Here is a 24,657-nt window from a genome sequence, read left to right as displayed (position 1 = left end):
AAAATGCTTCCCTGATTAATATTTGTAAAGATAAGCATTCATAATATTTATTTAAAAAGAGTTGGAAAATCAGAACACAGTTTGTGTTTACAACATTCATTTTAGCTACTGGTTATTAAATCCCTGACCCCAAATTAATCTAAGTTGTGGGCTTACTTACTTTAAGCATTATTTGCAAAATAAAATTCAAATTAAAAAAATAATATAGTTACTTGGAGGTCATTAGATTTTATGATTAGTAATCACTTAAGAGTATTTCTCTAAATTGAGATCAAGTTTACTCTTATTAATTTCCTTTGGCTCACACTTAATTAGCAATTCATAAAATTAGTATTTTTAAAAGATTTTACCTTCAGTCCAAACTTCATTAATTATATTGGCTTTAGAACTTCCAAAATGTGAGAAATATCTTTAGGAAGGGCTTTCAGTCTTTTGTGGGTTTTTAACTGACTTGAAAGAAAAAAGGGCAGAATTTCTCTCTCTACACTTTATTTTTTTAGTTTCTGAAATACAAATCGAATTACATTTTTATAACATAGCATGTTAACAAGCTTTATATTCTTTTTAATACAGGATGACAATACAAGTACTTCAAAACTTCCTTTTTAAAAATGACACTTTATCGAAGAAAATATCTTATTAAAAAGATACATGGGTACATAGGGTATAACTTGTCATTATTTTAGTGCTTTTGAATGCCAATCTTGGAATAGCAGGCTTTGCAACTGAGAATTTGGTCCTCTAAAATATATAAGTATTACTCCTGTAACAAAAACAAATTAAACATACTGTTGAAAAAACAGAAATTTTTGGTATAGGCCTGAGTGAGCTTAAGAAACAAGTTAGGATGTGTTTCAATTATACAAAAGGAACATTCTAGAATTTACCTAAAAACATTTGGCAGAACTGGCCTGAGGCTATGGGGTTATTCTTCCTCAGAGAAGGACACAGGGTACATGGGAGAGCGCTAAAGTCTCACAAAAAACCACAGAATTACTTACTCAAAATTAACGAAAATTCTATATAGAATATACAACAGTAGAACAATCTCAACATTATTCAATGCCTGGGAAGCAAATTGTAAGCTTAGAACAAATATCTCAGCAGAAACAATAGTCAAAGTGTTTATAATACTTTGAAGGTGAAAAATACCTTCATATTAATAGATGATGTCTTATGTACAATTACATTTGTTTCCAGGACACTAAGGACAACAACAAAATATATGAAGTAAAAATTAATCCAAGCTGCTTAACCTTCCACCATTCCCTTGAGTGTTAAACCCAGACCACCTTTGGCCACTTGCAGGGGTGTCTTTTCTTCTTTATTCTCAATGTAAATACTTGCTCCCTGGGACACCAGCAGTTTTGCTTCTTCCACTCTCTCCTCATCACAGGCTAAGTGCCTGAAATTGAGAAACAAAGACCAATAAATCACTACTATTTCTATATAATGGCTAAGATTTCCTGATAGGTACCCTATAGTGCATATTATTGGGTAGTGTAATATTGGAAAGTTATTTAATTAAGAAAGGAAAATCAGTTTGCATGGAGAACAATGTTTATAAGTTAAAATTCAGTGAAATAGCCTTATAGTACCAGATGATAAATCATAATCTGGTCCTACTGCAGTAAAAGAAAGAATTTAAATGCCACCCTAATTTCTCCTCAAGATAGCAGAATATGTAAACACAGCTTGCCTCCTTGCACATGCACATCAAAATTACAACTAAATTAAAGAACAGCATCACTCACAACCATCAGAAATCAAGCTGAGTAGACGCCAGACAACTATGGAATTTAAGAAACCACATAAACTGGTAGGAAAGTCACAGACACAGAATGGGCTCATCTGACAGCCACATGTAGTTGATAAAAATTTGGGAAGGATATCTCAGGAGAGAGGAGTCCCATCCCCACAGCAGGTCCCCCAGCCCAGGGTTTCAGTGTCAGGAAGATTAAGTCCCCATAACTTCCGGCTGAAAAATCAGCAGGGATTAAGTTGGTGGAATAAATTTCTGGAGTCCCAAGCAGCTCCTCTTTAAAGAATCCACACATGGACTAAAATACTCACACTCACTACTTCTGAGTTCCAGCACTGAGGTAGCAGCTTGAAAGGCACCAGAGGAATACAGGGAGGAACTGAAAGTGTCTGGCATCAAAGCAAGAACTGGGGGACAGCTTTTTCCCAGACAGAAAGGTAGGGAGAGGTGACTGTCTATTTTGTGAACCCTCACTGTGCAAAGCCAAGAGCTGGGAGGAGGGTGCCATATCAGAGACTATCTCAACATGGCTAACACTGTTTGCCCCACCCTGGAGACCCCTGAGGCTTTGTCCCATTCATCTTACAGCTGTTAACAGTGGCTCTTCCATACAAATGGCTGGTCTTGGCTCATGCTTGACAACTTCCTAAATCTTTTCAACAATCAACAGAGAGGTTCAGTGAGGCCCCAGTCCCCATTCCTCTTGTGAAGTGGCCCCAGGCACAGCACTAACAGACCACCCTAGATTCACGGCTTGGCTTCACCTGGGAATCTCCAAGCCCAGCAAAAGTAGCAGCCATCTCCGATTGCTCTATAGCTCAGGCAGGGTGGCCCCAAGCAAAACACAGGTGGGGCAGACCTTGCCTGCACAATCCAGGAAACCCCAGGGCCAGCTCACCCAGTGGACAGCCACAGACCACATCAGAGCACCACCATCCTTCCCTTATACAGCTGATCATCCATGGAGGATGGAGGTTGATGGCCAGTGGTCATAGCCAATCCTTGCATTTACCTGCGCCTAGGTAAATCCCTTCGATTGACCTACCAACAGGAACCAAGGCTCAATTACAAGAGGAGGGTGTACTCAGTCCACATGAAGGGCACACCTTGAGTACCCAGCTTCGGTAATAGGAGAGGCTGTGCCACTGGACCCGACAGGACACTGACTACATTAGGCCATGCTACGAAGACATGGAATCAAAGCAGCTGTATCTGATACATAGAAACAAACACAGCGAAGCTGCCAAAATGAGAAGACAAAGAAACAAGGCCCAAATGAAACAACAGATGAAAACTCCAGAAAAAGAGCTAAACAAAATGGAGATAAACAGTCTATCAGATTTACACGAATAGTTTAAGATGGTAGAGGAGTGAATGGAAGTCACACTGACCTCCACCCAGGACAATCTGGAATTACAACTAAATTGCGGAGAAATCATTCAGAACAAACAATTGAACAATAGCGAGAGAAGCCTTATAAACTGGGACAGACAGAAGAATCAGCTTTAGCACAATCTGACTGGTAAGGAGTGCGGTGGAGACTCAAGAAGACTGGCTGGGTGCCCATGGGCGGCAACACCAGTGGGACATTGAAACGACCAGCTGGATCCTTATGAGAAGAGTGGGGGTTAAACCATAAGCAGGGACTCCCAGCCTACAGCACCAGAGTCCAAAAAGTACACAGATAGCAGCCAGCTGTGAAAAGCAGCAGAGTTGCTCTCTGCAAGAGATGGGTGGCTGGAGACACAAAGAGCCATATAAAGGGCCACTGGATAACTTCTTATTTATGGCCACATACCTGGGTTCTGGCAAAGGCAGGGTCAGAGTGGGCTAGAGGTGCCTGAGGAGAGATTGGGAGCAGAGGCTTTGAGGAGAGGACTGACAGAATAGACAGCAAGATTCTCTTGCTGACTCCTCCCTCACACAGAAGCAGCCATAGTGCTCAGGCAGACTACTCCCCTGAGCGGCAGCAGTACAAGAGGAAACAATAGGCACACCCCATGAGGGATTCTGCCCTGGCCATATGGTGCTTAAGCCTGACTGCTGAGTGCAGGGTGGCAGCCACAAATAGTAGATTCCTGGCTAAAGAAGGGGGAGAGTGGCTTAGACACTTGAGGAGAGAATGGAGACAGAGGATTTGGGGAGAGAACGGAGAGAGTAGCCAGAGAGACCCCAGTACTGACTCATCTCACATACGGCTGCAGCCACCGTGGTCAGGCCAACCACTCATGACAGTGGCTGCACCACGAGAGGAAACAATAGCCTGACCCTCAGGAGGGACTCCGCACCGCCCTATTGTGCCTAAGGCTGACTGCTAAGTGCAGAGTGACTACATTCACAACTGAAGGAGACAGCCACAGACAGTAGATTCTTGGAAGTCTTGAACACACTATCTAAGGACAGATAGGGATGATAGCTGACATCATCAGAGGCAGATCCAGAAAGAAGAAACAACAGTAAATACTAGGGGCTACCATGATGAAATCTGCTGAGGTCTTCTCCATGACTTGCGAAATTTTCTATACTACAGAGCTTTTTAATGTCCATTTCAGGTACATCAAGTTTGTGCATATTATTAGATTTTTATACTAATAGTTTATTTCTCTCCTTCCTTATAATAATCTTAATCTCTTTACAGCCTTATTAATACTAGTTCAATTGCTGTTCACAGTTGGATTGCAGGGGAGAGTCATTTTTGAGGATGTGTTTGTTTTCTGGGCTTTGTGCTCTTGTTCTGGCTGCTACTGTCCAAAAATACAGAAAATGTGGTGTGCTGAGTTACCCTCCGTCAACCAAGTGGAGGACAGAACCAACCAAATAATGACCAAACAACAATGAAAACCCAATTTCTTCCAGAGAACTAATAATAAATGGCATAAAAGGCATCGAAAGAGCAGCAAATTCAGGAGATCAAGGAGACTGCACCACTGAATCTCATAGGTCTCCTACCTTGAAAGTTCACACCACAAACTCAGGAAGTTAAGACATATCAATTTAAGAAAGAGGACCAAATAAGAATCTTAAAATAATGGGAAACAAAGAAAAACGCCCCAATTGAAGGGAAAGGAAGAATCCCCCAAAAGAGAACTAAGTCAAATTCAGGCAAGTAAACTATCAGATATTAAGTTCAAAACAATGGTTCCAAGGAAACTCAGTAAGCTCAGTGAGCTCAGAGAGAATTACCAAAAACTAAAGGGAAACTACGAGGAACTTACTGCAAAGTATATGAGCATGAAGAAGGACATAGAAACTATCAACAAAAGGCAAGAGGAAATTAAGAATACAATTTACGAAACGAAGGAATCAAAAGCAGGCCAGTTTAAAGACAGGACTGAATCAGTGAGGCAGAGGACAAAGTAGAAAAAAGTTCCCAGAAAGAGCAAGAAAATGAAAGAAGACTCAAAAAGAATGAAGAGGCATTGAGGGAAATGCAGAAAAACCTGAAACGTAATAATATACATATAATAGGGATACCAGAAGGGGAAGAAGGGGAGGAAGGGATACAGAAACTGTTTGAAAAAGTAATGATGGAAAACTATCCTAATGTCAGGAAAGAAAAGACACAAAAGTCCAGAATCACAGAGGGTCCCATTCAAGAGGAACCCAATGAGACCCACTTAAAGACACATCACCATTAAAATGGCAAATATCAAATGCAGAGAATCTCAAAGGTAGCAAGGGAGCTACAGGTAATAACATACAAGGGATCCCCGATAAGGGTGGTAGTTGACTTCTCAACTGAAACACTACAAGCCAGAAGGGAATGGCAAGAAAAATTCCACGTAATGAAAAGCAAAGACTTGCAACCAGGACTACTCTACCCAGCAAGGCTCTAAATTCAAATGGCAGGCAAAATAAGGAGTTTCCCAGACGAAAGAAGGCTAAAAGAATATTCCTCCACCAAACTAACACTGCAAGATATGTTAAAGGCACTGCTTTAAGGAGATGAAGAAAAAGAGTGAGAAAGAGAGGAACACAGATACAAAGGGAAAAAATGAGTAAGTGCCTAACAATAATAATTTTAAATGTAAATGAATTAAATGCCCAATCAAAAGACATAGGTTAGCTGAAGAGATTAGAAGGCATGACTTGCACATACACTGTCTATAAGAGACCCACATTACGACAAAGGACCTACACAGTCCGAAAGTAAAGGGGTGGAAAAATATATTCCAAGCAACTGGGCAGGAAAAAAAACAAACTCAGGGTAGCAATATTTATATCAGACAAAATTGATTTCTAAACGAAGGGTATAAAAAGTGACACAAAAGGACACCTCATAATACTCAAAGGAAGACTCCATTAAGAAAACGTAAGCATTGTAAATCTATATGCACACAAGATAGGAGCACTGAAATATATCAGGAAAATTGTGGATAACTTCAAGAAAGATATAGAGAGTAACATGCTGATAGCAGGGGACTTTAACATGCCACTGACAACAATGGATATATCTTCCAAACACAACATCAACAAGGATATTGTGGAACTAAACGATGCATTAGATCAAAGGGACTTAACTGATATATATAGAACATTTCAACCTGAAGAAGCAAAATACACATTCTTTCCAATTGCCCATGGAACATTTTCAAAGATAGACCACATGACAGGACACAAAACAAGCCTCAAAAAATTCAAGAAAACTGAAATCATAACAAGCATCTTCTAAGGCCACAAGGCCTTGAAACTAGAAACCAATCTCAAGGAAAGAACTCAAAAACATTCAAACTCATGGAGACTGAACAGCATGCTATTAAACAATGAATGGGTCAATAATGAGATAAGAGAAGAAATCAAAAAAATTTTTGGAAATGAATATAAATGAACACACAACAGTGCAAAACCTATAGGACACAGCAAAGGCGGTCCTGAGAGGGAAGTTCATAGCAATACAGGCCTACCTAAAAAAGATAGAAACATTTCAAATAAATGACCTAACCCTACAGGTTCAAGAACTGGGAAAACAACAACAAACAAAGCCTAGAGCAAGTAGAAATAAGGAAATAATCAAGATCAGAGCAGAACTGAATAACAAAGAGACTAAAAGAACAATTCAAAGGATAAATAAATCCAGGAGCTGGTTGCATGGGAAGATAAACAAAATTGACAAACCTTTAAGCAGACTTATCAAGAAAAAAAAGGAGAGAACCTAAATAAATAATATCAGAAATGAAACAGGAGAAATAACAACTGATACCATAGAAATACAAAGGATTGTAAGACACTACTATGAGCAATTTCATGCCAAGAAATTGGAAAACGTGGGTGAAATGAACAAATTTCTAAAAAAATATAACCTTCCAACACTGAATGAAGAAGCAGAAAGCCTGAACAGACCGATAACAGTTGGTGAAAGTTAAGCAATAATCAAAAAACTCCTGGCACAGAAGAGCCATGGACTGGCCAGTTTAACTGGAGAATTTTACAAAACATTTAAGGAAGAGCTAACCCCTGACTTTCTAAGACTATTCCAAAAAAATCCAAGAAGAGGAAAGACGCCAAAACCCTTTCTATGAATCCAGCATCATACTAATCTGAAAGAGATAAAGACACAACAAAGAAAGAAAGCTACAGACCAATATCACTGATGAACATAGATGCTAAAATCAGCAACAAAATATCGGCAAACCGCATACAGCAATTCATTAAAAAGATCATCCACTATGATGAGGTGGGATTCTTCGTAGAGATGCAGGGATGGTACAATTTCATTGATGGTACACCAACAATGAAATATCAGAATCAGAAATCAGGAAAAAAGATCCCATTTGCTATAGCAACAACAAAAAAAGTACCTAGGGATAAACTTAACCAAGGAGGTAAAAGACCTGTACTCACAAAACTACACAACACTGAAGAAAGAAATTCAGGAAGAAACAAATAAATGGAAGAATATACCATGTTCATGGATTGGAAGAATTAACATCATCAAAGTGTCCATAATACCCAAAACAATTTATAGATTCAACGCAATCCCCATTAAAATACCAATGACGTATTTCACAGATATAGAACAAACATTTCAAAAACGTATATGGAAACATAAACGACCCCAAATAGCTGTAGCAATTCTGAGAAAGAAGAACACAGAAGGAAGTATCACAATACCTGACATCAAACTACATTACAAGGCCACTGAAATCAAAAGTCTGGTACTGACATAAAAGAGACACATAAACCAATGGAAGAGAATAGAGAGCCCAGAAATAAACCCGTCTCTATGGTCAATTAATATTTGACAAAGCAGGCAGAAGCATAAAATGGAGTAAAAATAGCCTCTTCAACCAATGGTATTGGGAGAGCTGGACAGCTACATGCAAAAAACTGAAGTTCAACCACCAACTTATACCATACACAAAAATAAACTCAAGATGGATGAAAGACTAAAATATAAGTTGTGACACCATAAAAGTCCTAGAGGAGAACATAGGCAGGAAACTCTCAGATGTTCCGCGGAGCAATATTTTCACCGATATGTCCCCTGGAGCAAGGGACATGAAAGAATAAACAAATGGGACTTCATCAAAATAAGAAGCTTCTGCATGTCTAAAGAAAACATCAGAAGATTGAAAAGGGAATCAACTGTATGGGAAAATATATTTGCCAATGATACCTCCGACAAAGGCTTCATATCCAAAATATATAAAGAACTCACGCAAGTCCACTCCAGGAAGACAAACAAACCAATTGAAAAATGGGCACAGGACCTGAACAGACACTTCTCCAACAGGGCCCAGAGACACATGAAAGGATGCTAAGCATCAGTAGCCATCAGAGAAATGCAAATTAAAAGCACAATGAGATACCACTGCAAACCGGTCAGAACAGGCATAATAAACAGATCAACAGAGAACAAGTGCTGGCAAGGTCATGGAGAAAAGAGAACCCTAGCACCCTGTTGCTGGGAATGCAGACTGGTGCAGCCGCTGTGGAAAACAGTTTGGAATTTCCTCAAAAAGCTAAAAATGGAACTGCCTTTTGACCCAGCAATCCCACTGCTCGGATTATACCCTAAGAATCCCAAAACACCAATTCAAAAGAACCTCTGCACCCCAATGTTCATAGCAGCGCTATTTACAATAACCAAGTGCTGGAAGCAGCCTAAGTGTCCATCAATAAGTGAGTGTATCAAAAAAGTGTGGTGACTGTACAGCATGGAACACTACGCAGCAGAAAGGAAGAGGTACTACCCTTCGTGACAGCATGGATGGAACTGGAGAGCATTATGCTACGTGAAATAAGCCAAGCGGTGAAAGACAAATACCATATGATCTCACCTATAAGTGGAACCTAGTCAACAAAACAAACAAGCTAGAAAAATATAACCAGCAACACTGAAAGGAAAAACCAACAGACAGTAATGAGAGGGGAGGCGGGAGGGGGCTAATGGGGGAAAAGAAGGGGAAGGGTCAAGTCAAGGAACATGTATAAAGGACCCATGGACAGATTCAAAGTGGGGAAGGACTGAGGGTGGGAGGTGGCAGTGGGTAGGGCTGTGGGAAGTGGTGATGGTAAAATGGAGATAAATGTATTTGGACAATTACAAAAAATCAATCTATCAGATACAGAGTTCAAGACATTGGTTATAAGGTCTTCTGGCCAAGATGGAGGCGTAGGTAGATATACTTTGCCTCTTCACACAACTAAGGACAACAACAAATTTAAAAACAAGAAATAACCAGAACTGTCAGAAAATCGAACTGTATGCAAGTCCACCAACCAAAGTGTTAAAGAAGAAAAATTCATCCAAACTGGTATGAGGGGCAGAGACAGTCAGCTGGGGTAGAGAGGATGCACAGCAAGTTGGCTGTAGAACAGCATGGGCAAGGCGGCGGCTGGCAGTTGGGGCAGTCCCACAGTTGTGTGCGGATAGTCCATGAAGAACAGGTGGGGAGCGAGACAGATCATGGAACCCAGGGTTCCAGTGCAGGAAAAGAAAGCCTCAAAACCTCTGGAGTTAAATCCCTCGGCGGGGGTTGTGGTGGCGGGAGAAATTCCCAGCCTCACAGGAAGAGTCCCTTGGAGAGACCCACAGGATCCCAGAATGTACACAAACCCTTTCATCTGGGAATCAGCACCAAGAGGGCCCAATTTGCTTGTGGGTAGCAGGGGAAGTGACTGAAAGGTGTCGGAGAGCCCAACAGGCAGCATTGTTCCCTCTGGGACCCCTCTTCCACACACAGCATCACAATGCAGCAACCTTGGTTGCCCCACCCTGGTGAATACCTAAGACTCTGCCCCTCCCAAAGTAACAGGCGCACTGCGACAAAGAAATATGGCCCAAATGAAAGAACAGATCAAAGCTCCAAAAATAGAACTAAGGAATAAACAGACAGCCAACCTATCATATGCACAGTTCAAAACTCTGGTAACCTGGATGCTCACTGAGTTGGTTGAGTATGGTCGCAAAATGGAGGAAAAAGTGAAGGCTACACAAAGTGAAATGAAGAAGAATATACAGGGAACCAACAATAAAGGGAAGGAAACCAGGACTCAAATCAACTATTGGGAGCAGAAGGAAGAGAAAAACATTCAGCTAAAACAGAATGAAGAAAAAAGAATTCAAAAAAGTGAGGAGAGGCTCAGAAACCTCTGGAACAACTTTAAATGTTCCAACATCCGAATCATAGGGGTCCCAGAAGGAGAAGAGGAAAAGCAAGGAATTGAAAGCTTATTTGAAAAAACAATGAAGGAGAACTTCCCCAATCTGGCCAAGGAAATAGACTTCCAGGAGATCCAGGAAGCTCAGAGAGTCCCAAAGAGGCTGGAGCCAAAGAAGCACACACCAAGGCACATCATGGTTACATGACCCAAGATTAAAGATAAGGAGAGACTCTTAAAAGCAGCAAGAGAAAAGGAGACAGTTACCTACAAAGGAGTGCCCATAAGATTATCAACTGATTTCTCAAAAGAAACATTGCAGGCAAGAATGGGTTGGAAATATATACTCAAAGTCATAGAAGGACAAGGACCTACATCCTAGTTTACTCTATCCAGCAAATCATTTAGCATGGAAGGGCAGATAAAGTGCTTTCCAGATAAGGTCAAGTTAAAGGAGTTCATCATTGCCAAGCCCATATATGGAATGTTAAAGGTATTTATCTAAGAAACAGAAGAAGATCAAACTATAAACAGTAAAATGACAACAAACTTACAACTATCAACTGAACCTAAAAAGAACAAAAACAAAAACAAACTAAGCAAACAACTAGAACAGGAACAGAATCACAGTTGTGAAGATCAGAGGGTAAGGGAAGGAGGAAGAATGGGGGAAAAGGTACAGGGAAGAAGCACAATGGTTAAGTACAAAATAGGCAGGGGGAGGTCAAGAATAGTATAGGAAATGAAATAGCCAAATAACTTACATGCTTGACCCATCAACATCAACAATGGTGTGGGGGACTGCCTGAGGGAGTAGGGGGTGCTGGGTAGATGGAGTCAAGGGGCGAAAACTGGGACAAATGGAATAGCATAAACAATAAAATGTAATTTAAAAAATGCCAACCTAAGAAAAAAATTATTTAATTTATTGAGGTTAGAAGTAATTTACACCAAACACATGCAATTATTTAGAGTCTGAATTTAGAAAAAACCCTATTTATAATTTGTTAATAGGAATTTTTATGGTTTATCGTTTGGGAAAGTAGTATAAAAGACTTTATCACATTTGATTCTTATATTCACCTTGTATGTTAACAAGGTATTTCTACCAGCATTTCATAGTTGAAATTGTGACAAATGTTAAAGTCCATGCCTTTGATGATATGACTGAGCAACAACAGAGGGAGAGAAACTTGTTTGGGCACTTACAGTTTGCGAGGCAGGATATTAGACACTTTACATGTTATTTTATTTCAATCTTACAACAATTTACTGAGGAAACTATTATTACTGTCATATTACAGATTAGTAAATTAAGACTCAGGAAGGTTAAGTAACTACTCCAAGTTACTTAATATAAGTATTTAACATAGTTGGTTCATGGGTGAGTTTGTAAATCCTAGGCTCTTCCCACGCCCTATACTGCCTGACTTCTAGATTTCTCCAGGCCACCTTTCTTGTTATGGAGAAAAGAGCAGTATGCAAGTCTTTGTAAACAGTGTCACTCAGAACTACAGAAAAGATTTTTAAAATTAAGAGTTAAGAAAACAGTATTTTCTAAGAAGTTGGTTTAAAGTCAAATTAGAAAATGTTGACTCTCACTTGGACTAAAAAGAAGAATCAGAATTTCTGGTTCAAAAGGAGTCATTATTCAATAAAGAAGAGAAATGGCCAAGTACTACAAGAAAAATATCAAGATAGATGATAGCTTCAGGCCATACACACAAATCAGTTCCAAATGGGTTTGAATTAAATGAAAAACAGTAACGATAACTCTCAACTAAAACCTATGCTACTATAAACTACAGGTGAATATATAACTAATTTCAGGGTGAGGAAAAACTTTCTGATCATGAGGAAAGATTAATAGGTTTCATTTCTGTTATTTAAGAAAAAGTCATGTATAACATGAAAAGACAAACTGGAAAAGTATTCTCAACTAACATGGCAGAAGATTAATACTTTTACCATGTCAAGTCAAGGGTGCTTAGAAATCAGTAAAAATAAATTAATTCACCAAAAGCAAATAAAAAGGAACACAAAAAGTTACAGTCATAGGCATTGAAAATGTTTAAATTCACTGATAATAAAAACATAAATTACAACTATGAAATACCGCTTTGCTACAACGAAAGAATATTTTCAGTTTTGGTGAGGGCCTAATAGGCACTCTTACACTGCTGTTGGGAGGGCATAATGATACTCTCCTCTGGGAGCAGTTTGGCAACACATATCCATAGTTTAAAATGTGTGTTATTTGTTCATCCAGCAATTATACTTCTAGGAGTCTAGACTAAGGTAATAATCAGCAATATGGCCAAAAATTTGTATTCAAAGTTGGTCAGTGTAGCATTATTTACAATAGTGGAAGACTAAAAAAACTTTAAATATATAGTAATATAGAAATGATTAAATTATGGAATATCTATAAAATAGAATTGTATATACCCATTCAAAATGTTTTAAAAGCACTGCATAACATTTGACAATTCTCATGATATACTAAGAGATGAAAAGAACAAGATATAAAACTACATATACAGTATGATCCCAATTTTACCAAAAAAAAGTAAAATATACAGCTGCATATAAAAGACTGGAAGGAAATTCATAAAAATTTTATCAGTGGCTGATTCTGGGTGGCAAGATGACAGGAATTGAAATTTTTTTTCTTTATACTTTTGTGTACTTTCAAAAGTATACATATACTTATATTAGCTTTATAAGCAGAGTAAGAACAGGAAATGATGTGTAAGAATTAGTGTAAGAGGGCTAATGTCAGATAGGATACAAATGACTGCTAGTTGTCACTTACAGAGGAGTGTTACCCTCAGTGTCTTGGATGTTTGTGGATGCTTTGTAGTACAGAAGGATATGAATCATCTTCAAGTTACCCTTGGCTGCTGCCCGGTGCATTGCTGTAGCCTCATAATGGTCCTTAGCATCTGGATTAGCCCCGCCTTCCAGTAACATAACAGCGATCTGGAAGGATGAAGAAGAAAACAATGCAGAGATCTATTTGTGTTTGCATACAGGTTTAGAATTCAAAAGTCGCCTAGGGATAAAACCCTACCTCATGCCTGTTTTTGGAAGCTGCATAATGTAGGGGAGTACAGCCATTTTGATTGACAGCATTCACTTGAGCACCTCTTCCCAGAAGGGCTTTTACAATCTCATCCCGGCCAGCAGAAGCAGCAATATGAAGGGGAGACCAACCGGCCTATAAAAGAGGTGGGCAGTACAAAAACCAGTGGGGAAAGGTGCAGGGATTAACGCTAACATTTTGGCAGGGTTTACAGAGAGCTGTGTGTGAATGGTTTAAAAAAAAAACATTCTTTTTCTCCTCATTAAGCATTGCAGAAAATTTGGAAAACAGATGTATACAAAAGAAAAACCACCCATAATCCCATAACACAGAGGCAATGATACTTAAATCTAATTCTAATGTTTTCAAATTGGAATCAGAGGATATAAAGTTCTGTGAGTTGCATTTTCCACAATTTCCACTTATCATTTTGTTGTGAGAATTTATCTATGTCATTCTTTAGAATCATAACTTTATTGGTTGCATATTATTTTATCACATGGATATACTCACTTCATCCAACTGTTCCTCCACTGCATTGTTTTCATTTCTTTGCTAAGTATTACTTCAGTGAGCATCCTTGAAAAAGAATCTTTGCCTAAAAACCATTTTCATCCTTATTCTTCACAATTCTTATCCTAATATAACCAAACCATTACAATAAACCTTTATATAACAAAGGAGATATCTCCTTATAATTTGGGCAATGTCTACCAAAAACAAATTTCCAACATAAAAAAAAACAGGTCTGTAGTCTGTTAGAGGCATTGTAATAAGCCTTGATCTGCATGTTTACCTTAAATTACAGGGCATTAGTGGCAAAACTAATATTTTATGAGACTGATGTGCTACCTACTGTGCTAACGAGGCACCTAAAACTAATATTTTAAAATAATGCAACCATTAGTCCTGTGCTTGGTCACCAGGGCCATGCTGTGATTTCCCAGTAATAAAGGTTACAATTTTGTTTGTAAGCTTAATATTCAGGTTTCATTAAACAACAGTCTGGAGTTCACAGACAAGTGGGAATTTATCAACTCTGCCTAGTACTCACATCATCTTTATCATTCACTGGCACCCCAAGTTGCAGCAAGAATTCAACAATCTCTGTATGTCCGGCCGAGCATGCCCAATGCAATGCAGTTCTGCTGTCCTGCATGGGAAACAGAGAAGCAACTAGATCAACATATTTTTAAGAGAAATAGAACAACTAAGGCAAGAAAGCAGAACAAATAAGACTAGGGCCAGTAAACCTGTAATTTGGAAACAAGAAGTGGGGAGCACTGGATCTTCAGGTAGGTGACCTTAAACCGTATTATTACTACTGTAAGAGAGAACAAGGTTTTACTAGCATGGGGATAATACATTGATGGATATAAGTAATTCTGGCAGAATACAGCCATGAAAGCAGTAGAGTAAGACACTGACTTGAATGTTTTGGCAGAAACAGAGCTTTGGCTGTTTACCATTGCATTATTTCTCTGCTTTTATGTCAGGCACTGTGGTAGTTTTACATATGTCTCATTTAATCCCCTGTACAGTAGATATTATACCCATTTTACAGATGAGTAAACTAAGACTCCTCAGGGTAAACAACTCGTCCAAGATCACACAGTTAGTAAAATGGTGAGGCTGGGACACAAATCCTTGTTTAGATTTTCTAGAAAGAACAAATGCATATTATGGTGAAGAAATGTTAATAAAACTAGTTCCAATTATCTGTATATCCATTTAAAAAACATACCACACACAGAATTAGAGAGCAATATTGCTTTTAAAAAAATAATAAGCTATATTTCTTAGCCCTATGTAAAATAAAATGGTATTTTAAACTTTATGACAAGAAATTTCAAACACATATAAAAATAGAGGGAATATAATAGAAACCCATATTCCATATTTGTTTCATCAAATTTTTTCCTTGCTGAGGTTTTTAAAAACAAACCCTATATATTATGACTTTTCATCCCTAAATATTTTAGTATTTAAAAAGTAGGAATACTTTCCTACATAGCTCTGAGACCATTATTATACCTATTCATTTTAACATTAACTCTAAAAAAATAAAAATAATAAAAAATTAACACTAACTCTTTTTTAACATCTAATACTCAGATTCCCCCAATTGTCTTTTCGCAGATGGTTTATTTCAGTCAGGACCCATACAAGGCCTAAAATTACATTTGCTTATGTTTCTTAAGTCTCTTGACCTTGAATAGCTTCCCTATTTTTATCCCATTGGCTTAAGAATGGTTGGAAGTAGTATTTGATCTTAATTTAATATCATTAAATTAAGTTAAAGTATTAAATATTCCCAGAACATAATGAAAATAAATTAGGCAAAGATAAAACCGTTTCAGGTTAAGCAATAAAGGAAAGTTCCGGGAAAAAAACGTCTCCTGACTTCTAATTCTCTTTCCAAAGACACAAAATGGAGATCTCGAATTATATGACACTGTATCACTACTGCTTAGCAAGGTGACTGTCAAATAGGAGGCAATATATAAATACTTGGTGGCTTACTAAGAGCACCGTGAATCTTCTTTGAAACTCAGGGTGAAAGCAAGAGGGTCCTTTGGACAAGAAGGCAGACAAAAACTCTTCCAAAGTCCACTGACGTTTGTTCTGCCTCTGCCTATAATGCCCTTTCATCCTCCAAGGAAATCCCACTTATCCTGCAAGGTCTAACCTCCTTTGCAAAGCCTTTTCAATGATAAAATTCGGCTTTTCTAAGGGAGATTAAAGCAGGTCATCCCATTACATGTTCTGAAAGCACCCCGTAAACATCTTTCCTGAATTTTTAACCACTATTTGTAATCGGACATATGATTTGGGGTTACTTTATGCATATTCGCTTTTTCCAGTCGACTGTCTCCCCAACTCATATCAAACTGTCTGGCACAGAAGAGGTATTCACTTACACGTGTTTCATTGAATAAAATCACTTGTATAAGTAAATACACACATTAAAAAAAAAAAAAAGCTTTTCTCCTCAGGGATAGCTCAAAGATGGGGCATTTCCGAGAAATGCAGTAATCGTTTTAGAAATACGCAAAATTCAGCGAGCTAAGTACTAGCTCCCCAGCCCGCCCACCCCCCCCAAAAAAATCTCAGGTTTGCGGGACTAGCTCTGGCCGTCCCTTTCTGGGTCCTGTGGGACAAGGCTGGGGCAACAGGGGCGGGGATCTAGCCCTCAGGGAACCAGCCTCCTCTTGGGCCGCGCCAGGCAGCCACGTTGGCCTACGTCACCGTTGCCGCCTGAGGAAAGGCCCCAACGTTGTTTTACCTGGTCAGTTCTAGTAGCCAGGGATTTATCGGCCAGGATCTCCTTTTTCAACTCCTCTAGCTTTCCGCTGTAGGCCAGATTGCAGACCATTAGGTTAGACACAAAACCCTCCATTTCGCTTTCCCAGGATTTCGGTACAGCAAAACGAACGACCTCTCACAGCCGGCTGCAACTGCCAATCAAAAGGACCGATAGGGCTCCCCCAATCACAAACCTCCCCCGTTCCTTTGCACCTTTCCCCATCACAGGGCGCGTCTGGGAGTTGCAGTTTGAGCTCAGTTCCGGGCGGCGCCTCTGTGGTTCTCACTGACTCTGCTCCTCGCAGCGCGGAACTACAAGTCCCAGGGTCACTCGCGGCCACCGTAGTCTAGTGGCCGGTGGAATTGGCCCAGGATGACAGCTGGAGAATGGAGTCAGGTACTGGGACCCGCTTCGTGTGGAACCGGGGTGGGTGGTCGCTGTGGTGCATTGAGTTGGCCACGTGAAACGGGTGCGGAATCATGGCTAGAGAGTTATGGGAGCCTAAAGGTCCTGTCCCACGGGGCTCCTAACCTGCAGGCGGAAGGGCCAACAGTAGGAGCTGGATACTATCTCCTGAGCTCTTACTGGTGGCTGTGGCAACCCTCCCTCTCCCTGCCGCCAGCACAGGAGTGGAAAGAAGTAGGAATTAACTATTCTGACATCTCGGCGGAAAGGCATCAGGACAGAATGGTGTCACAGCAATGACAGTGTTTGGCACCAGAGTAAGGTGATGTGCTAGGGTGATGCCAAAGGCAGAGTGTAATGCCAGCGCATGGTGAGTTCGTAGCCTGGTGACACAAGTTGATGAGGGTCATCTTGATACTGTGGTATGGTGTTAGCCCTTTAATATTGTGGTAATAACGATGACATCGAGGCTTTGCTAGAATTATTAAGCTCGTAATATTTCTGTTTATGGAAATCCGAAATAGTACCATAACAGAAGAGATGCAAGGCTTATCCTTTATAGGGCATATCCAGAAGGGCAGTATGCCAAAACTAGGTAATGATAAGAATACACTCAAGATAGAGTCTGTGTTATATTTATCTCATTGTGGTGTTGAACAGGGCTTGGCAAACGTTCTGCAAACATTTTAGGCTTTGCAGACCAAAAGGCAAAATCCTGCATAATTTGTAGGAGCTTATTTAACAAGAGAGAAACAAATTTCAACAAATGTTTATTGATTAATTTCAAAATATTACAACAACAACAACAACAGACTATTTTTTGTAATACAGGACTACTAGTGTGAATAATGAAATTCTTTTGTAGGGCTAACATTTTGTTTAATTGGGCTCGCAGTCAGTGTTCCCTATTATCAAAATTGTTCCAAATGTTTATCTGTTAATGCTGATTTGTAATGATCTTAACTACTTCATTTTGTAAATGTCTTTTCACATAGATAGGGGCTGCCACATACTGATATGAATCCTGTAAAGTGTTCTTGTTAATTTTAAAATAGATTTTTATTACAGAATAACTTCAGATTTGTAGAAAAGTTGCAAAGATAATGCAGAGTTCCTGTGTATGCCTCACCCAGTTTTCCCTACTGTTCTTATCATATTTTAACAGCTTTATTAAGATATATTTTACATATCATAAAATTTGTCCATTTCAAGTGTATAATTAAATGATTTTTAGTAACTTTACTGAGTAGTTCAGCCATCACCATAATCAGTTTTAGAACATTTTCACCCCCCACCCCCAATAAGGTCCCTCATGCTCATTTATAGTTAATCCTCATTCCCACTCCCAGCTGCAGGTAACCACTAATCTACTTTCTGCCTCTGTGAAATTGCCTATTCTGGACATTTCATCTAAATGAAATCATACAATATGTGGTCTTTTTTGTGTGGCTTCACTCAGTATAATATTTTTGATACTTCATTGCTTTTTATCACAAATAGTATTCCATTTTATGGATATAACAGATTTTGTCTGTCTTCTCACTCACTAGTTGGTAGGCATGCAGCTTGTTTCCAGTTTTTGGCTATTGTGAATAATGCTTGCATTCGTGTGTGAGTCTTCACGTGGACATATGTTTTCATTTCTCTTTGATATATGCCTAAGGCTGGAAATACTGAATCATGCAGCAAATTGATGTTTAACTTTTTAAGAAACTGCAAAAACTGTTTTCCAAAGAGGCATCACGATATTGCATTTTCATAAGCAATGTATGAGGGTGTCTGTTTCTCCAAATCTTCACCAACATTTCTTATCATCTCTTTTCATTATAGCCATTCTAATTATATATGAAATGATATCTCATTGTGGTTATAATTTATATTTCTTTAATGGCTAATGATAATGAGTATCTTTTTGTGTGCTTATTACCTATTTGTATATTCTCTTCAGTGCAGTATCCATTTATATATTTTTTCTATTTTTGAATTGAGTTGTCTTTATTGTCTTTTTATTGTTGAGCTGTATGAATAATTAAGTTCAAGGGTGAGGTACCCCTTGACTTTTTGAAAGCTACAAGACAAGTAGATCTCTAAGGGAGAAGGCCACTTCTCTTTTGTCTCTAGCCCCAAATGTGGGAGGAAGAGCAGGGCTGCCGTTTTATCTATCAAGAGTCAAAGGTGAGGGGGGCGCTGTTAGAGACTGACTCCTTTGTAGCTTATATGATTGAATGTTCTCTATTGCTTTTTCTACTGGTTACCTAGATTCCAGGTCGTAGAACAAGCCAAGTTCTTTTTTGCGACGTACAGAATAACTCCAAGAGTAACTAACATTTATAGATCACATCTATCAGATATTGGGCTATCTCATTTAATCCTTCACAACAACCCTGTCAGGTAGATGCTCTTATCCCCCAGTCCCCACCTTTTAAAAAATGAGTGTGCAGGTACAGAGAAGTGAAGGAACATGCGTAAGTTCACACAATTTAGTAGAAGTTGGAGCTACACTGAAAATGCAGGACTACCTTACCCCAAAGCCCTAGCATTTAATTACTAAAACAGAGTGCTCAATATTTCCAAAGATAAAATTATGTATAAATGCAAACCTCAGATAATGCAATACTAATTCTTGTCAGAGCTATTTGGGCTATAACTCTGCCTGTAATTTTGGGGAAATGACATGTTTTTCATGTTCTAAAAGAGTTTCGTCCAATAGAACATTTTGTGATGACGGAAAAGTTCTCTATCTATGCTGATCTACTACAGCAGCCACTAGCCACATTGTGCACTTGAAATGTATCTAGGAACTAAAATTTTAATTGTATTTAATTTTAATTATTTTAAATATAAATAGCTTTATGTGGCTGATGGTAATCATTTTGGACAGTGCAGAGATAGGCAATTTCCCATTTGCTCCTTCTAATTATTACTGAATATTTTACCCAGTGCAAATACTTTTCCATAGCACAATTGGAAATAAATATATTCTATAGTGAAACAAACTTCAGGATACCCCGCCAGGGTTACGCAGATCAACTAACTGTATGACAATAACAGGAATAGGTTCTGGGCTATCCAGAATGAAACTTCTCCATTCCCCCCAATTACTAAAGTTTAAACAACTGGCCCAAAGATCCTTCATGACTGATTTTTCACTGTGTGCAGATACGATTTGTTTATGTGGCATTTTACAAGCACTTTGCAATTGCCAGTTGCCTGGTTAAAATTTGACGTTTTAATCTTTGTCTCTAATACATATTTTCCTATTTAATTTAATTTAATTTAATTTAATTTTTCCCCATCACCTTTATCCTCTTTGTACCTTCTTCCTACCTCCACCCACTACCCTACCTTCCAGAAACACCACACCATTGTCCGTGTCCATAAATTGCCTTTTTTTTCTTTTTGCTCAATCCCTCCACACCCCCAGCACTATTCCCCCAAACGTGAGCTGTCAGCCTGCTCTCTCTCAGTCTGTATTTTGTTCATTAGATTCCACATATGAGTGAAATCATATGGTACTTACCCTTCTCTGACTGGCTTATTTCACTTAGCATAATGTTCTCCAGGTCCATCCATGCTGTGGAAAAGGGTAATTTTTTTAACTTTTTTTTGAGCTTAATTTTTTTTTATTGAAACTCAACCACCAACTTATACCATATACAGAAATACACTCAAGATGGATAAAAGACTTAAATATAAGTTGTGACACCATAAAAGCCCTAGAGATGAACATAGGCAGGAATTATTTTTTTCTTTTTAATAGTGTGGCTCTAATATTTTTAAGCACATGTTTTGGTGCTACAGATTAATGTCATTGATATTGTATATCACTGACCTATACAAACTTTCCCCATTTGAAAGTTATTCCTTCATGAAACTGGCATATTTTATAGGCTATTACAATAAAATATTGTATTTACTTCCTGGGCTTTAGCTTCCACGTTCTTGTTTCTGAGCTATTTGCTTTAGAAGTGGTTTCTTTTTAAACTTTTTATTATGAGTAATAAAAGATTCACAAGAAGTTGCAAAAATAGTACTATAAGGCTCCATATACTCTTTATCTGGTTTATCCCAATCATTACATTTCACATAGTTATAATATAATCTGAAAGCCAGGAAATTGACCCTGGAATTATGTGTGTGCACTTCTATGTTATTTTATCAGGTGTATAGATTTGTATAACTATCATCACAATCAAGATATAGAAATATTTCATCACTAGAAAGCTACCCCTTTATAGTTACACCCACCACTTACCCCCGCTATCTATAATTCCTGACAAACATGAATTTGTTCTCCTCTATAATTTTGTCATTTTGACAATTTTATATGAATGGAATAATAAAGTATGTGACTTTCTCCAGTCTTTTTCACTTAGCATGATGGCCTTGAGATTCATCCAAGTTGATATGTGTATCAGTAATCTGTTCTTTTTTTCTTACTGAGAAGTATTCCATGCTATGGATATATTGTACTGCAATTTGTTTAACCATTCACCTATTGAGGAACATTTCAGTTATTTCCAGTTTGGAGCTATTACAAATAAAACTGTTATGAACATTTGAATATAGGTGTTTTCTGTAGTTGCAAATTTTCATTTCTCTGAGGTAAATGCCCAAGAGGGTGATTGCTGGGTCACATGGTTAGTGTATATTAAATTTTGTAGAAACTGACAGACTTTTTCCAGAATGACTATACCATTTTACATTTCCATCAACAATGTATGGGAGCTCCAGTTTCTCTGCTTCCTGACCATCATTGTCATTGCTTTTCTTTTATTTTAGCCATTGTGATAGGTGCATAGTGAGAGCTTATTGTGATTTCATCTTCATTACTCTAAGGAATAATGATGGTCAACATCTTTTCATGTGTTTGTCTGCCATCCTTATCTCCTCTTTAGTGATATGTGTTCATGTCCTTTACCCATTTTCTAATTGCTTTGTTGTTTTTTAACTGTTGAGTTTTCACAGTTCTTTATATATTCTAAACACAACTTTTTTTTATCATGTAGGTAGTTTGCAAATATTCTCTTCCTGTCCATGACTTGTCTTTTCATCTTATTAATAGAATTTTTCACAGAGCAGGAATTTTTAATTTTGATGATGTCCAATTCATTGATTTTTTTCTTCTATGAATTATACTTTTGTTAAATCTTCACCAAGCCTTAAGTTTCAAAGACTTTCTTAGGTGTTTTCATCTCAAAGTTTTATAGTTACATTGTACATACAGGTCCATGATCTATTTTGAGGTAATTTTAGTATATAGTGTGGGGTTTAGGTAGAGGTTAATTTGTTAAGCATGGGTATCTTAATTGCTTCAGTTCCATTGAATTGCTTTTGTACTGCAGTAAAAAGTGACTACGCTAACCTATATAGGCCTATTTCTGCCTTCTCTGTTCTGATTCGTTTATGTATTTTTTTCCTGTGTCATAAGACAATCTTGATTATTATAGCTCTATAATAAGTTTAAAAGTTGATACAGTGATTCCTCCTACTTTATTATTTTTTCAGTATTGTTTGTTTCATTGCCTTTCCCTATATATTATAGAATAAGCTTGTCTATACTAAAAAATTCTCTGGGATATTGATAAGAATTGTATTATAACTGTGTACCAAGGTGTGGAGAACTGGCATCTTTACTATGTTGAGTCTTATAAACCACGAACAGGGTATCTCTCTGCATTTGTCTGGATCTTCTTTTATATCTTTTATTAGCATTTTGTCATGTTCAGCATATGAGGCCTGTAAAAGTTTTGTTAGAATTATAACACTTTCATTTTTTGAGTGACTGTGAATGGTATTGTATTTTACATTTTTGTTTCCATGTGTTCACTGATGGTATATGGTAGTATATAGTAATACAATTGATTTTTGTGCAATGATTCCTGAAATGTTGCTAAATTTACTGGTTTCATTCTTGGAGGTTTTCTTTTATATATATATTTTTTCCCAATTTCTTAGGATTTTCTTTGTAGACTACCTTGTTATCTGCAAATAGGGACAGTGGTATTTCTTCCTTTCTACTCTGTATGTCTTTTATTTCTCATTCTTCTCTTATTTTTTCTAGCTAGGACTTCCACTATTGTGTTGAATGGCAGTGGTGAGAGCTGAACCGTTGCCTTGTTCTGGATCTTAGGGGAGAAGTAGTCTTTTGGTACTAAGTATAAAGTTAGCAGTAGGTTTTGTTTTGTTTTGTTTTGTTTTTGTAAATATGTGAGGAGGATTCTGAGTGTGACTAAAATTGAAAGAAGTGATTTTAAAGATGTTTTGATATACATTAAGAATGGACTCCCCACTTAGATGTTACCTTGAGAGATTAAATATTTTCTTTCAGTTGAAAAATGTATTCCATTTAAAGTTAAGACAATTCTCCTTCATTTCCACTTTTCTGAGGACTTTTATCATAAATGAGCAGTGAATTTGTCAAATAGCTTTTACTTTGTTGATTGGTATGCCCATGTAATTTTTCTTACTTAGTTTGTTAATGTGTAAATTGCCCTGATTGATTTTCAAATATTGAACTAGCCCTGTATCCCTGAAATAAATCCACGTTGTCATAGTATATAAATTTGTATACAGATTGCTGAATTGTAGTTCTGCAAACCTATTATGTTGTTAAGGATTTTTATTTCTCTATTTGTGAATGGTAAGTGCTTGTTATTTAATTTTTTGGTAATTTTTGTCTGATTTTGGTATCAATGAAATATTGGCCTTATAATAAAAACTGTTAGTATTGTCTCCCCTTTTATTTTCTGGAAGAATTGGTATAATATTTTTATTGATTCTCTTTTAAGTGGTTGGTAAATTCTCCAATGTAACCATCTGGGCCAAAATTTCTTTTTGGGGAGTTTTAAAAGTACAGATTAATTCAGTGGGTTGTCTTTTCATTTTGTTGATGTTCTCCTTTGCTGTGCAAAAACTTTTCAGTTTGATGTGGTCCCATTTATTTATTTTTTGTTTTGTTTCCCTTTCTTGAGAGATATATCAGAAAAAATATTGCTGTGAAAACTATCTGAGATTTTACTGCCTATGTTGTCCTCTAGGATTTTTATGGTTTAAAGTCTAACATTTAAGTTTTTAAGCCATTTTGAGTTTATTCTTGTGTATGGTTTAAGAAGATGGTCTAGTTTCATTTTTCCAATTCTCTGTCCAATTTCTCCAATAATATTTATTGAGTAGACTATCTTTACCCAGTTTTATGTTTTTGCCTCCTTTGTCAAATATTAATTGACCATAGAGGTGTGCGTAAATTTCTGGGCTCTCTATTCTGTTCCACTGATCTGTGTCTGTTTTCATGCCAGTACCATGCTGTTTTGATTACTATGGCCTTATAGAATAGTTGGATATCAGGTAACATGATACCTCCAACTTTGTTCTTTTTTCTCAAGATTTCTATGTCTATTGGGGATCCTTTGTGGTTCCATATAAATTTTTGGATATTTGCTCTATTTCTGTGAAATTGCCATTAGTATGTTGATAGGAATTGTGTTGAATCTG

At 37.7% G+C, this 24,657-nt stretch overlaps 2 protein-coding genes across 3 annotated transcripts in view; one reads left to right on the top strand and one right to left on the bottom strand.

Annotated features, from left to right (window-relative positions):
• Positions 1–289: 289 nt before the first annotated feature.
• PSMD10 (proteasome 26S subunit, non-ATPase 10) lies at positions 290–16,912 on the bottom strand. Of its 2 annotated transcripts, none has more exons than XM_054580377.1 (5): positions 16,738–16,912; positions 14,506–14,604; positions 13,440–13,586; positions 13,182–13,348; positions 290–1,405 (listed from the first exon to the last, which is right to left on the bottom strand). In XM_054580377.1, exons 1-5 carry the CDS (start codon positions 16,849–16,851, stop codon positions 1,252–1,254), a joined length of 681 nt encoding a protein of 226 aa, XP_054436352.1. In that variant the 5' UTR covers positions 16,852–16,912; the 3' UTR covers positions 290–1,251. The 2 variants fall into 2 exon arrangements, with proteins under 2 accessions (XP_054436352.1, XP_054436353.1); XM_054580378.1 differs by having other exon boundaries at positions 1,297–1,405; positions 13,261–13,348.
• Positions 16,913–17,098: 186 nt separating this feature from the next.
• The window catches only part of ATG4A (autophagy related 4A cysteine peptidase), a 63,164-nt gene continuing 55,605 nt past the window's right edge, over positions 17,099–24,657 (top strand). The window contains exon 1 of the mRNA XM_054580375.1: positions 17,099–17,154. Coding sequence (XP_054436350.1) covers positions 17,145–17,154 — 10 coding nt within the window. The 5' untranslated portion in view covers positions 17,099–17,144. The remainder of the gene's footprint in view (positions 17,155–24,657) is intronic.

Source organism: Pteronotus mesoamericanus, unplaced genomic scaffold (genome assembly GCF_021234165.1).
Source record: "Pteronotus mesoamericanus isolate MK-2021 breed Mesoamerican mustached bat unplaced genomic scaffold, CSHL_Meso_final contig_58, whole genome shotgun sequence".
In the NCBI taxonomy this organism is placed as follows: Eukaryota; Metazoa; Chordata; class Mammalia; order Chiroptera; family Mormoopidae; genus Pteronotus; species Pteronotus mesoamericanus.
Note: the sequence above shows the minus strand (reverse complement) of the source record. Positions and strands in the feature narration are given on the sequence as shown.

Bases quoted from the DNA above. Each gene is read 5' to 3' on its own strand.
- PSMD10 (XM_054580377.1), bottom strand. From the start codon at position 16,851: ATGGAGGGTTTTGTGTCTAACCTAATGGTCTGCAATCTGGCCTACAGC. The intron at 13,587-14,505 runs GTGAGTACTAGG...CCTCTTTTATAG, and splicing joins CAGTGAATGATAAAGATGAT to GCCGGTTGGTCTCCCCTTCA. The intron at 13,349-13,439 runs GTAGGGTTTTAT...TCATCCTTCCAG, and splicing joins CTTCCAAAAACAGGCATGAG to ATCGCTGTTATGTTACTGGA.